The sequence below is a fragment of the Penicillium odoratum genome (assembly GCF_028828045.1).
Source record: "Penicillium odoratum strain IBT 22623 chromosome Unknown utg000005l_segment0_segment0, whole genome shotgun sequence".
Classification (NCBI taxonomy): Eukaryota; Fungi; Ascomycota; class Eurotiomycetes; order Eurotiales; family Aspergillaceae; genus Penicillium; species Penicillium odoratum.
In genome coordinates, this window is record NW_026643147.1 from 5,268,891 (window position 1) to 5,282,582 (window position 13,692).

Consider the following 13,692-nt stretch of genomic DNA (forward strand, 5'->3'; position numbering starts at 1 on the left):
CAAGCACGCCAGACCCCGCTTTCCCACCCCGCAACCGACGCCGAGGCCCAAGGAGGTAGGCTACTAGGCCCCCGCCGAGTCTGTGAAGGCGCGCTGCACGCCGCGCCTGGCGCTGGACGATGGCTCTATATATGCGTGATTGCGCCCGGTGTCGCAGTGCGGGGAGGGATTCGTGGCGGAAGTTCCAGATACGGTTCTGTGTGTTGCGAGTTCTGAGGGGGCCGACGAGGATGCGGAGGAGGGCGGAGAGGGTGCTTTGTTTGGACTCGCGACGGAAGAGAGGGTGGCTCGAGAAAATGCCCGGGGCAAGCGGGCGTCGGAAAAGAAATTGTCTAAACCGGGGGATTGGCCAACGAAAATTCGGTTTGGGCGCCAGGGTCTCGGATTTGAAGGTCGTTAGGTGGATTCTCTATGCGATGAGCACGCTGGTACCCTTGCAACGGGTTGAGTAGAAGCGGACTGCGCGAGATTAGTTGGTCTGTATTAACGCTGATATAGACAGGCGTACTAAAACTCACCTCGATCGAAAACTCAAAGCAATAATGATAAAAAGGTGGAAGTGAGATGAAGAAGACAATATGTTTCAAGGGTTCAAGTGTTGCTGTGTCTGTTCCTGCGGGGCCATGACGCCAACTGATTTGGCCCCATCACCCGCACCGGTTTCCTTTCGGTTATTGATTCATCTCTAGACTGGTTTTGAATAGGTATAAAATAAATTGACTTGATTTTCTTGATGCTGATGTATATATGCGGTATGAAAAAGTGCCTTTTGCTGGGATCGAACCCGGATCTTCATAAATTGAATATTGATGGCTCAAAGTTGTATTTGGAAAAATCACCTATATATAAATAACTGCCCCCCAGATGTCAATGCTGCCACATCGAAAGAAGGCATTTCACGACAGATAACCCGGACATAGAATAATTATCAAGATTTGAAAAGTACAATAGCCCTGATCCTCCAGCTTCTTGGATACTGACTATAAAAGCTAGATATCCCGAGGAAGTGGATCAAAAAGCGTAAAATCCTCAAATCATGATATCAAATTCCTAAATCTACCCCTCTATTACCTAATGAATACTCGAGGGTTCAATGTTTGGAGGACTTGAAGTGTTGAGGTATGTTCAAATGTGATTCAATATCAGATCAGGCCAAATCTACCACCATGAACGCCATCCCGCTCCACATGCATGCAACATTGAAAGTATAATATGTACAGATCATCTCAAGTGCTATGTACTATCTTCAACATAGTTGACCTTCTTAGCTCGAACGCTTCGCCGAGATACAGGATTTGAAACAGGCACAGGCGCCTCGGAAGGTATAGAGCTCAGCTCCTCCGACTCCGGGGTAGACTCGTTGTTCGGGGCTTTCCTTTTCTTGACCGGAGTCCGTGGCGCCCGAGCTGGTTTCTTGACCAATGGGTCCGGAGCAATGCTCGTTTCAGTACCGTTAGGCTCAGTGGGCTCGATCTTGATCTTCTTTGACGCGCGTCCCTTTGCTGGACTGGGTGTTGATTTGGCCTTCACGATCTTCTTGGCTGGTCGGAGCCACTCTTCCATGCCTCGGGGCCAGTAGACTCTCCTATCAGGGCCACCCATACCGACTTCATCATCCGAGATTGTGGGAATTGGTGGAACAGATCCTTCCAGGTCAACAAAGCCACTGTTATTCTTGGTTTTTCGTGGTGGCTTGAAGGGTCTGTTCTCGTCAGTTCGTGTGTAAGGTATTAGGTCGTTAACGAGTTCAAAGCCAGGTAATTTGAACGTCCTCATCAATTCAAACACTGCCTGCTCTTTATCCTTGGCCTCGATCATCAAATCCATCGTAGGGATACATGGAGGTAATGTTGCGACTCGATCACTGTGTTTGCGACGCTGACGTGGTGTAATAGCAGGGGCGGTGGGTTCAGAGTAGTGCATTTTTTGGTTGATATTCTTCCGCGACCAGGTGGCTGCAATGCGGTCGTAGAGCGGTATGATATCTTCCGTTCCCTCGCGGACCTGGCTTGCGTCAAACAAGATGTTGTGGTGATGGTAATCAAGTACCAAAGGGATATTTAGCTCTTCACAGATGGGGAGCAGATCGTGTACTGTCCAACTGACGTCGTCATTCTCCAGAACCAATCTGTTCTTGATATCCTGTGACAGCGGCGCATAATTCGCACGGAACCGGTCCAGCGTTTCACCCTTGTCCCCGAAGACTCCGCCCATGTGCAGAATCATGATGGCATCACGGTCCTGCTGGGGTGGCAGCTTGAGCAGTTGCAGCATCTCCGAGTGGTACTCGAGGTCTCGATATGAGCTTTCCACCACCTCTCTCCTCGGAGAGCCTAGCTGGGTGAATTGTCCTGGATGAACAGAGACACGATGGCCAAGCTCTGCAACCACCCGGCCTGCATCTGCTAGCACGTCTGAGGCGAATGGGGCCAATTTGTATCCGTACTCTTTGTGACTACAAAATGGGAACATCTCACTGCTCAGTCGCATGAACTTGATCCCATATTTATCATTCCAACGCAATATTTTGACAAGGTCGCGCGCATTGGCTAGACCCAGGGATTCGACAAATGCCTGGCCACGTGCTACATCCGCCGGTTGATTGCGATCTGGGCGATTTTTGGTAGGATGTGGAGGCTGGTCGGGATCTTGTAGTGGGTGTCGATTTTCGAGGATAGAGGCAATGCGACAGGTACGAGAGCAAAAGACGGGAGGGTTGGAGTAGCGCAGATATGTATTTAGACAAGCCTAGAAAATTAGCGATTACAATAGCATAGGCGTCCGTATCGCGACTCACATATCCTAAGCGACCTTTCCAAGGAAGTGGAAGATAGCTACTATTCACAGGAGGCGGTCGGCCTAAGGCCTCTTTGAGTTCCTCCGCTCCAACCGGGACATCCTCGTCCGATTCTGGATCCAGTGACACCTCAGCCTGGCCAGCAGGGAGGTTTATATCGCCATTGAGAATATCGGCTGGTTTGGCATCGGTCTCAATTGCCTTTGGTGCCATCGCCACGTCTTCCAGGTTGAGCGGATAGTCGACGTCTGCGGCCAATTGCGAGTATGTCTGAGCTAGAGGTTCAGTTTTTATGGTGACTGACGGAGGCAGATGCGCGAGCCTGGTGATGCTATGAGCGAATTGCGAAACAGGTCGAGCCGTATGACGAACATGGCCTAAAACCGGGGTTGGCGATCTAGCGTTCGCCACAGCAATCGATCGATCGGTACATTTCAATGACATGTGGCGACCCCCCAGGCTCAGGGGGAGGGCATGCTGGATGAGCGGAGCACGCAGCAGCCATTTAAAAGACCGAAACATGCAGCGGATGCAGCAGAATTTAATTGAGCTTGGTCGAATTTGGTGAAGTTGTAAAGTATTAGTGGGCTAAAGCGGGACGATGACGCGCTACTTTACTGAAATCGCGGACGCGCCGCGTGATCACTGGGCGCTAGGGCACATACAAGAGCTTTATTGTTTCTACTATTTCTCCAATACCATTTACCATCAGCTACCTACCCAGTCTCCTACATATGCTACCATATTCCCTAGCTTCTATCCTACTGTAAAAGTTGAAGAGTGAAAGTGTTCTTTGGAATGGCTTCCAAAAATGATGGTACCAAGTACTTGTATGACTTCACAATGAGCCTCAGGAGCTACTTAGCTATCGACCACGAACCATATAAACACAATGAAGAAGATTTATTAGACGCTGGCAGGCCAGCGTCGCTCCGGGCATCAAGGACACAACCGCCATGCTCCAATCTCATTGGAAAGTATTGAACCTGGCATGCAGGGAGCGACAGGGGTTAGACGGGACGAACCCCTTAAGGTCTCGATCTACCAAACTTCTTATATAAAACCTGTTCCTGGGAGATAAGCCCGCATTTTTGGCTCAAAATGCGCCACATGGTATACTAAGGGAGATTTTCTTGCAGGGAACTTTCACAACGCGTCAGCCTGCATTGACATCATTTTGTTCTCACGGATTCTTTTGGTTCGCGGAGATTAACGTGGAATGAAGACCGCAGGGCTGTCATGGTGGCCTTCATACTTGTTTTCTGGGTCTGAGCCCAACAGTACTACACGGGGATGGTGGTATTGCCTTGGACAGGAAGTGACTTTGCCCGACCTGGAGAAAGTAGTTCATGAAATTGAAGTACTGGGTTTCTCACTAACTAACATGCAATAATGTATTCCTACGGTATGAACTGAGAGACTGATTAACAGGGCAATAGTGTTGGTTACCAACATTCCTAGCGTTGCTTGTCCAGCATCTATGGGCTTAGACCACAGCGATGGCATCCCCCATTCCTCTGAATGACTTCGGAGAATGCGATATCAACAGAGCGGTAATTTATTATAATAATCCTTCCTGCTCAGCGTGCCTCCTGCGTCCTCTCATCTATCTCGTTCTTAAATAGACAAGAATTTAACCCCGGTGGTTAAGTGCTTGGCTACGAACTGTTAATTTATTCATAATTTTGTATTTCTCCATCTCGCTTATACCGTGAGTACACCGATACCTATTCCAGTCATGGACATTGATACTTACCATCATGTAGCCATATACCTACAGAATGAAGGGTGCTCTTCTCTGCAGTTTGCTGGCCAGCACGGCTACAGCCCATATGCAAATGATGAAGCCCTACCCCATTCGCAGTCCATTGAACAAGGATTCACAAGGCCAAAAGGACTACTCATATACCAATCCGTTGCAGACCTCGGGCGCAGATTATCCTTGCAAGGGTTACGCCAATGATAAATTCGAGTCGCAGGCCAGCTACTCGCAAGGTCAAACCTACACCATGGAGCTAGACGGAAGCGCTACCCACTCTGGGGGTTCCTGCCAACTCGCTCTCACCTACGACCAAGGCAAGTCCTTCAAGGTCATCGAGTCCATGCTGGGTGACTGCCCGATCGCCAAGAAGTACGACTTCCAGATTCCATCTGATGCGCCTAATGGTGAAGCTCTTCTCGCCTGGACCTGGTTCAACAAGGTCGGCAACCGTGAGATGTACATGAACTGCGCCATGGTTACCATTGGTGGTGCGTCAAGTGGCAGCCAGACCGACGCCGAGACCCAGGGTACTAGGAAGATACACAGCCCAGCCATGATCGAGAACAAGATCGTGTCTCACCCGCCGAAGATTATGGACGTTCACCACGGCCAGATGGAAAGTCAGCGCGGATCCGGCTTTAGCAAGGCAGCCAGCTTTGACAGTCTCCCTGACCTGTTCGTTGCCAACGTCAACCAGGAGGGACAGTGTGTGACTATTGAGGGCGAAGCTGTTGACTTCCCCAAGCCCGGCGACAACGTCCTTGGTAAGATTGATGGCACTGGCAAGGGTTACAAGTGTTCTGGCTCTGCTCCTTTCCTCGGCAGTGCCAGCAGCGACTCAGCCTCCAAGGATACCACCAACTCGAAGCAAGACAAGACAAACAAGGCCACTACCCTGACTGCGACCAGCACCACCAAGGACACTACCCTGGCTACCCGCAGCACCACCAAGGATACAAAGTTGACTACGACCAGCATCAACAAGGCCACCACCCTGGCTACGACCAGCACCACCAAGGACACTACCCTGGCTACCCGCAGCACCCCCCAGTCCATGTCCAAGGTTGCCGAGGCTCTCGGTACCTCAGCTGCCGCTGATCCCCGTGTCCTACCCACTGACGGAGCGTCCACCAACAACGCTTTCTCCAGCTACGTTGGTACCTATAAATGCTCCTCCGGCGAGATCATCTGCTCTCCTGACGGCTTGAGCTGGGCCATGTGTGCCAACGGTGCCCCCGTTTTCATGGGCTCGGTCGCTGCTGGTATGAGCTGCCGCTTGGGCGCCATGGTTGCCGCTCCCTGGTAAGCATGTCAACTTTGTGACTAATAGGCTTTCTTTCTATTCTTCTTCGTCAATGTATTCAGGTGTCGGTGGTGTTTCGGCGCTCTTGGATTCCCGGCCTCTTAAGTAAGGCCCAGTTGATGTGCTCATGTTGATTGGTCTTAATGATTTTGTGGCCATTTAAATGTTGAATGTTTAATGTCTCGCCGCATGCGGAATTTCGTTTCTTCTCGTTGTATTTTAGTATTTAGTACCAGGCACCATACAATACAAACTTTATTCTTATTTACTGTGAGCCTTTTGGAAATCTAGTCTGAGTGACAAGCAATCGTATTATTATTATATCCTTGTGGGCAAATTTCAACCGCCTTGGATCTTTGTGCTCCCAAATAATATACACTGCCAAATCTGTAGCAAACATGGTATCTCAGCTTTCAAAAACAAAAGAAAAGTATCATCAAATCATTGATCAATAGATCAAACCGAGCCCGATGTTTCCATGGATAGCAAAAAGATCCGAGAAAGAATCACCTCTCAATCAAGCCGAAATTCTCTTTCACTTAGTAGTTACCCGTGTAAGCGGAGTTACCATATCCATATCCATTTCCATTCGCAGCACCCGTCGCAGTGGTGCCGTTCGCGGTGTTCTTTTTGCGTCCGAACCAGTTCTTCTCGACCGTAGGCTCAGCACCATACTCCACATCAGCAGGAGTAGGGTGACCAGGTAGCGTGTTATCACCGATGGTCTCAGGGTTGTTCTTGTTACGGCTCCAGAACCACTTGCGGCTACCAGAAGTGTATCCGTTGGCGGGGGAGGGTCCGAAGCGCTTCTCACGCTTGTGGTGGCGGGCGAGAAGCACCTGGAAGAGAATGGAGATAAGGAAAAGGAAGCTAGATAGATATTAGCGACTGTCTCATTCGCGAGTTGGAGTAGAGGTTTATCACTTACATTCCGATCACTGACACTGCGAACACGACCTTTTCCAATGTACAGGCCATGCCGTAGTTCAGCTTCGAAGGGCTGTCATCCGTTGATTCGCCCGAGCCGATAGGAGTATTCACCGTGCCGGTGCAGGAATTTGTACCCTTGCGAGTCATGATGGCGATGGCGATCATCGCGCCTGTAAAGAGGATATCGAATACGACTCCGAGGAAGGCGAAGAAAGCCACACCACCGAGACAGCATACGAAGACTAGGCCGAATAGACCATATAAGGTAGCTGCACCAGCCAGACCTTCAACGGCCTTGAGCCATGTCGCGATGTGTTGGTCATGTTTCGAGAGAATAGCGAGGAAGTATGAGAATATACCGAGGATGACGGCAGCAGCGAGGAACTGCAATACTCGGATGACGAGGGCGCAAAAGCGTAGAAAGACTCCCCCAGCTGCACCCATAGTGAGAAATTTTATGTTTTTCGAACCTTTTATAAGGTTGTGGTTGGTGATTGAGGGTTGTTTTGGATTTTGTGAGAAGGGCGCACGGTATTTGAAAGTGTGAAAAAAGGCAACAGGATTCAAGCAGATTTAATAAAGGACCCTGAGCCGGCCACCCAAGACGCAATAATTGAAGATCAGTGGATGGGGGGAACCCAGTGATCCGTGGAACAAGAACAATTATTAGTGGCTGGGAAGGCGTCAGCCACAGTAGAAAGTGGATTGAATGATGTCACTGCTCAGAACTGGGTTCCACGTTCCCGCTTTGGGAGGCGGCGCCCCAGATTTAAGGAAATCCTGATTTGCTTACGGGAACCCGCCACCGCATGTGAAGGGGAAATTTGAACTTTTCATTTCGTTGATTCTTGGGTTTAGAAATAAAAATAAATTAACTTTTGTATTTAAAATTCTAAATTGATTCAGCCACGACTCCGCCATGACGCCCCCTTAAACCATTGACGTATCATGCTGCTCATGAACGAATTACAGTTACTCCGCATGATGTGGAGATGTACAAGTCATAGAGACAACATTTTACAGTGATCATCCTGAAATGATGGCCGAATTACTTCCATATCTCGTCAAAGCGGATGTTGATAGACTGTGTGCAGAGGAGAGTCTGGTAGAGACTCAGAGTACCTGAAGCAGATGAAAATAGACTACGCGTGGAGGAGAGCCCTTCTCCTAACATGTGGAGCGCGGTATAGGTTGAAAGTACTGGGCAGGCAATTAATTGTAGCAGGGAGTGAACTTAACAAAAATGGGAGTGAGTTTAGCAAGGGAGCGAAAACAAGAAGCCAAAGAGAAGCCTTGTCCCGAAGGAACATACACAGTTCCTTGCATAGATTCATCCCTCTTTGGAAATCCACGTCTTATTCCTGAAGCAGCATCGGCTGATCATCCGTCGAATTCATACAGATGAGCTTCAATGTTCTAAGCGCCGGCGTCGCTGATGACAAGAGCTCCGTCAACGATGCAATGCTTGTGATCACGTCACATAGCGTTAGACTTGATAGAGCAGATAAATGGAAACTTTGTGCGATATTCTTGAAACAAGCATTGGATAGACACAATCAATCATCATCCTGGAGCTCGCGGTCGAAAATAAAAACGCAGGGATTTACAACCACTGTAATCTGGAAACTTTCTGGCCTAGGCCCTGCTTCCTCGAGCGTGGGCGGAAGCGTTTCCCCATAGGTGTTTGGTGGAGAGAAGACAAGATGAACAGATTCATATTCTGTAGGCGTTGGATAACAGTAACGAGGGATGCCCGGTTGTGCTGAAGTAAGGCGCAGGTTATCCTGGATACGTGGACTACCACGTCCTCCGCCTGTGTTGAGCGTTCGAGATCGGGTATTCTCAATGCTTAGTGATGCCAGCAGTGCATTGAGAAGGTTCATGCTGAATGGGTAGTTGTCGATAATTCGCGGATCATTTGGTATAAGTCGATCAACTCCCAGCTGCTTCTTGAGTTCGCAGATGCCTTTCACATCCGGTAAGTGTTCTTCTTCTTCTTGGTTACTAATTGGGCTCCAAACCCTTACCAGTTTAAGGGCTGGGAATAACGGCAGGCGATACGCAAGTGTATTCCGGAGAGTCGTGTTGCCATTTTGGTCCTCTTTGGTCCTCGGGATCAATATGATCTTCTACCGCTTCCCGGTATGAGGTACTATGGAAACCCATATCCTCTGATCAATGATAACACCCGGAAGAGAGCTGATACTATTTGAAAGATGTGATGGGGATATGCCCTACTGCGAACAGTCCCTGCGTCTTGTAAAGAATCGAACAGGTGCTGTCAGTCGCTCCAAGTTGGGAAGAGGATAAATAAAATCGTGACTCAGTGCTCCCTCCCCCGGCTGCACATGTCCAGTAAGAATTCGTAATTTCACGTCGTGCGTGCCAACTTATACATAGTTTATGTCAATTGATACAATTTTAGAAATTATCGAAAAAGAATGTTCACTCTCTGTAATATTAAGTATCTCGTACCTACTAGATAGTTGGGTAAGAGCCCTGGAGACCAAGAGTATACTAGCATGTAGAATTGAAGTTGTGCATAAATGATCATAATAGGTAGCTGATAGAAGTTAAGGTCAATAAGATATCATCAGGTGTACATCCATGGACGATATGAAAGATAGAAGGAAATATGTCAAGGTGGAATTATACTAGCAGCTTGCCCACCAGTCACGTGTAGATAAAACACTCTGATTACGTGACGTTTAGCCAAATACAGGAGATTCCAATGGCATACAGAGTATACAAAGGATTAAGATAAGAATCATTATAGTATACTGTAATAAGTTAGAATCAATTCGTGTGTTATGTTGTTTAAAGAACGTAATGCGTGCGTGATCTACGTGATCCTGTTTTCGGCTGTAAGCGCGGACTTAATCGTGGGACCGCCCGGCAAAGAACATCCACTCCACCACAGCTTCTAATCCTTCGATCTCCATGTCAAGGAAATGCGCATTCTGGAATCTCGGCCTTGATTAGCCTTTTTATATGACTGGATTTGCCCGGCTTCTTCCCCGGCAATTCAAGAATTCTCTGCACGGCCCAGTGATACAGCTGCCCTAACACGAATTGTGACATAACGAGGACCGCAGGACCGAGACTATGGCCTACGTGGTGCCCATCCACCGGGCAAGTGGCATTCGCCATGCGGTGAAGCTAAACTTTATCAGCCCAGAGGAGGACTGCTTAGTTGCTGCGTGAGTTCTAAGTCTACTACTGCCTGTTCGCTGAAGATATGGGATTTTGGTCCATGCGGGGACCACACCGCATGCGCAACTCCGCGAGGTGTCTCCAATAGACCCTTGACAAGAATGCTAATATATTTCGGGATCATATAGCAAATCGAATCGACTTGAATTCTACACTCTCACATCGGATGGCCTGACCCTTGCAGCCACCCGCACACTCTTCGCGCAGGTAACCATGCTCGCCCGCCTCCCAGCACCAGCGAACTCACGAACGGATCACCTTTTCGTCGGGACAGACCAGTACAAATATTTCACTTTGGTGTGGGACCACAAAAATAACGAAATCAAAACCGCTCGCAGCTATGTCGATATTTCGGAACCCTCATCCCGCGAAGCCGAGATGAGTCCGCGCTGTCTTCTTGATCCCACTGGGCGCTTCATGACGCTGGAAGTCTACGAGGGTGTGGTGGTCGTGATCCCAATTGTCGAGTTGACGAAGCGTAAAGGCCGAGTTTCGCAAGCAGCATTGCAGCCTGATGCGCCGCAGGTGGGTGAGCTTGGCGAGCCGACTGCGTCGCGTATTGACGAGTTGTTCGTTCGGTCATCTGCTTTCTTGCATTCTGCGTCAAATCAACCATGGCTAGCCATATTGTATGAGGACAATCAGAAGAAGGTTCGGCTGCGGATCCGGGAGCTGGATTATAGCCGGGCGACGTCCAGTGGGCCTGCAGATGCGACCTTCAAAGAGGTGCAGGACAAGAAGCTAGAGGGCGGAGTGTTTGGGCATGAGCTTGATATGGGCTCTTCACATTTGATTCCCATTCCGGCTCCGTTAGGTATGTCTCATGGTGCCTCTGACGGGCTATGCATGAACTAATGATCATTACTTTAGGTGGACTTATTGTTCTTGGAGAAACCTCGATCAAGTACATTGATGATAATGCGAATGATGTGATCTCACGCGATCTTGATGAAGCCACTGTCTTTGTTGCATGGGAAAAGGTTGATAGCCAACGGTGGTTACTAGCTGATGACTACGGCAGGCTCTTTTTCCTGATGTTCATACTGGATAATCAGGGTGACGTCGAAGACTGGAAACTGGACTACCTTGGGACTACCCCTCGGGCAACAGTTCTTGTTTACTTGGGCGGTGGGGTTCTGTTTGTTGGATCGCACCAAGGCGATTCCCAGGTACTCCGGATCGGCAGTGGAGGCTTCGAGACCATTCAGACGCTGTCTAATATTGCTCCTATCCTCGACTTTACAGTAATGGACCTCGGAAATCGCAATAATGAGAGCTACACCCATGAATTTTCCTCTGGGCAAGCTCGAATCGTGACAGGCTCTGGTGCATTCGACGATGGGACTCTACGAAGTGTGCGAAGTGGTGTGGGCATGGAAGATCTGGGTATTCTTGGTGAAATGGATCATATTACAGATCTATGGGGACTGCAGACCGAGGCCAGCGGAGACATCTTGGACACACTTTTAGTCACCTTTGTTGACGAGACTCGTGTATTTCGCTTCAGTACAGATGGAGAAGTCGAAGAACTGGAAAGCTTCCTGGGTCTTAGCCTTGATGAGAGCACTCTTCTGGCTGTCAATTTGCCGGGTGGTCGAATTCTCCAGGTAACGGAGAAGCGAGCTCTAGTGGCTGACCTGGAGAGTGGTATGGTCACATTTCACTGGACATCCCCTGCGCAAAAAGCCATTACTGCTGCCTCGGCAAGTAATGACCATCTGGTACTTGTTACTGGGGGTCAGATTCTGTCCTCTTTTGATCTTCAAAATAATGCACAGCTTATTACAGAAAAAGATCTTGGTGTGGACCAGCAAATTTCGGGTGTGACAGTTCCAGCTAATCCTGCGGGAGTCTGTATTGCTGCTTTCCCCCAGTCGGCCAAAGTCTCCATCTTGGACATCAACACATTATCTGAGCTCCAAACCAAGACGTTGGGGGAGACGGGCGAGGCGTTCCCTCGGTCGGTTCTTGTGGCCAACGTGCTCGCCGATAATCCGCCTACTCTTTTTGTCTCCATGGCGGACGGCAGCGTGATCACATTCTCTTTGGACCCCCGAAACTATTCCTTGGCTGGGATGAATAGGCTGGTCCTCGGATCAGAACAGCCAAAGTTCAAGAAGCTCCCTCGGGGAGATGGGCTATACAATGTGTTCGCAACCTGCGAGAATCCTAGTCTCATCTATGGCTCCGAGGGTCGAATTATCTACTCAGCAGTCAACTCTGAAGGGGCATCTCGCATATGTCATTTGAACGCAGAGGCATATCCCAATGCTATCGCTGTAGCTACTGCGAGTGAACTGAAGATTGCTCTAGTCGACAAAGAGCGGACGACACAAATTCAGACTCTCCCAATGGGATCAACAGTCCGCCGCGTTGCATACTCCCCATCCGAAAAAGCATTCGGACTCGGCACAATTGATCGAAAGTTAGAGGATGGAGTCGAAGTCGTAAAGAGCCACCTTGTGCTAGCCGACGAGATTCTGTTTCGGCAACTTGATTCGCTGGAGCTCGAGCAGGACGAACTGGTAGAGAGTGTGATTCGCGCCGAATTCCCGGCCGGAAAAGACGGACTTGGAAATGAGATAACTAAAGATCGCTTTGTCGTTGGCACTTCATATCTGCATGATGTCGTCAAGGAAGAGGGAATCCGCGGGCGGATTTTAGTGCTGGAGGTTGATCATGGTCGCAAATTGACCCAGGTCGCCGAGTTACCTGTGAGGGGTGGATGCCGAGCATTGGCCATGATGGATGACAAAATTGTTGCGGCGCTTGTCAAGACTGTAAGTGGTACTTGGCTGTTTACGAATTATTGGGTATTCATACTAACACTCTCTAGGTTGTTGTCTACAAGGTGATTAATAATAATTTCGGGACAATGCAGATTGAAAAGGTTGCAAGCTATCGCACATCAACAGCGCCAGTTGATCTGACTGTTGTCAACAACATGATCATAGTCGCCGACCTCATGAAGAGTGTCAGCATCGTTGAGTACTCCCCGGGCGTGGCTGGAGCCCAGGACCAGCTGGTCGAAGTTGCTCGGCACTACCAGACCGTATGGAGTACGGCCGTTGCCTCTATTGATGACGACATGCTTCTCGTCGGCGAAACCCAGGGCAATCTGATTGTCTTGTCTCGCAATGCGAACGGCGTGACAGATCAGGATAAAAAACGTCTCATCCCGACTAGCGAGATTGCCCTCGGCGAAATGGTCAACCGCATCCGCCCAATTAGTATCCCACAGCTATCAACGGTGATGGTGACCCCGCGAGCTTTTATGGCAACCGTATGTGTCTTTCCAATGCCCATAACATACTACGAGCAATTGACTAACGTTCATACCCATATTTCAGGTCGAGGGCTCCATCTACCTCTTCGCACTCATCAATGCCGAACATCAAGACTTCCTGATGACTCTCCAGAGCGTCATCGCCAGTAAAGTGGAGTCACTGGGTGGACTGACGTTCGATGAATTCCGTGCGTTCAGAACACTGAGTCGTTCTGCTGACGCACCTTACCGCTTCGTCGACGGCGAGCTCATTGAGACATTCCTCACCTGTGAGCCAGAACTGCAGGAGGAGATTGTGGAGGAAGTCGGCTCTAGTAATGTGGAAGAGGTGCGGAGAATGATTGAGGCATTGCGGAGATTGCATTAATATGTACGCCGAATTTCTGTTATTATCTTGACGA

The 13,692-nt window shown here is 49.2% G+C and overlaps 5 protein-coding genes across 5 annotated transcripts; 2 read left to right on the forward strand and 3 right to left on the reverse strand.

The window, feature by feature from the left end:
• Window positions 1–1,233: 1,233 nt before the first annotated feature.
• N7520_007534 (UV-endonuclease UVE-1) lies at window positions 1,234–3,241 on the reverse strand (the record flags this gene model as incomplete). The annotated part of the gene is made up of 2 exons (XM_057141468.1): window positions 1,234–2,748; window positions 2,798–3,241. 2 exons carry the CDS (start codon window positions 3,239–3,241, stop codon window positions 1,234–1,236), a joined length of 1,959 nt encoding a protein of 652 aa, XP_056995474.1.
• A 1,337-nt stretch (window positions 3,242–4,578) lies between these two features.
• On the forward strand, window positions 4,579–5,865 carry N7520_007535 (putative extracellular protein; the record flags this gene model as incomplete). The annotated part of the gene is made up of 1 exon (XM_057141469.1): window positions 4,579–5,865. The coding sequence occupies one exon, from the start codon at window positions 4,579–4,581 to the stop codon at window positions 5,863–5,865; it is 1,287 nt and encodes a 428-aa protein (XP_056995475.1).
• Window positions 5,866–6,401: 536 nt separating this feature from the next.
• On the reverse strand, window positions 6,402–7,236 carry N7520_007536 (uncharacterized protein; the record flags this gene model as incomplete). The annotated part of the gene is made up of 2 exons (XM_057141470.1): window positions 6,402–6,732; window positions 6,791–7,236. The coding sequence occupies 2 exons, from the start codon at window positions 7,234–7,236 to the stop codon at window positions 6,402–6,404; spliced, it is 777 nt and encodes a 258-aa protein (XP_056995476.1).
• A 1,112-nt stretch (window positions 7,237–8,348) lies between these two features.
• N7520_007537 (uncharacterized protein) lies at window positions 8,349–8,675 on the reverse strand (the record flags this gene model as incomplete). Its single annotated transcript, XM_057141471.1, has 1 exon — window positions 8,349–8,675. One exon carries the CDS (start codon window positions 8,673–8,675, stop codon window positions 8,349–8,351), a length of 327 nt encoding a protein of 108 aa, XP_056995477.1.
• Window positions 8,676–9,897: 1,222 nt separating this feature from the next.
• N7520_007538 (DDB1/RSE1 family protein) lies at window positions 9,898–13,658 on the forward strand (the record flags this gene model as incomplete). Its single annotated transcript, XM_057141472.1, has 5 exons — window positions 9,898–9,992; window positions 10,134–10,819; window positions 10,876–12,785; window positions 12,842–13,288; window positions 13,356–13,658. The coding sequence occupies 5 exons, from the start codon at window positions 9,898–9,900 to the stop codon at window positions 13,656–13,658; spliced, it is 3,441 nt and encodes a 1,146-aa protein (XP_056995478.1).
• Between the last annotated feature and the right edge of the window lie 34 nt (window positions 13,659–13,692).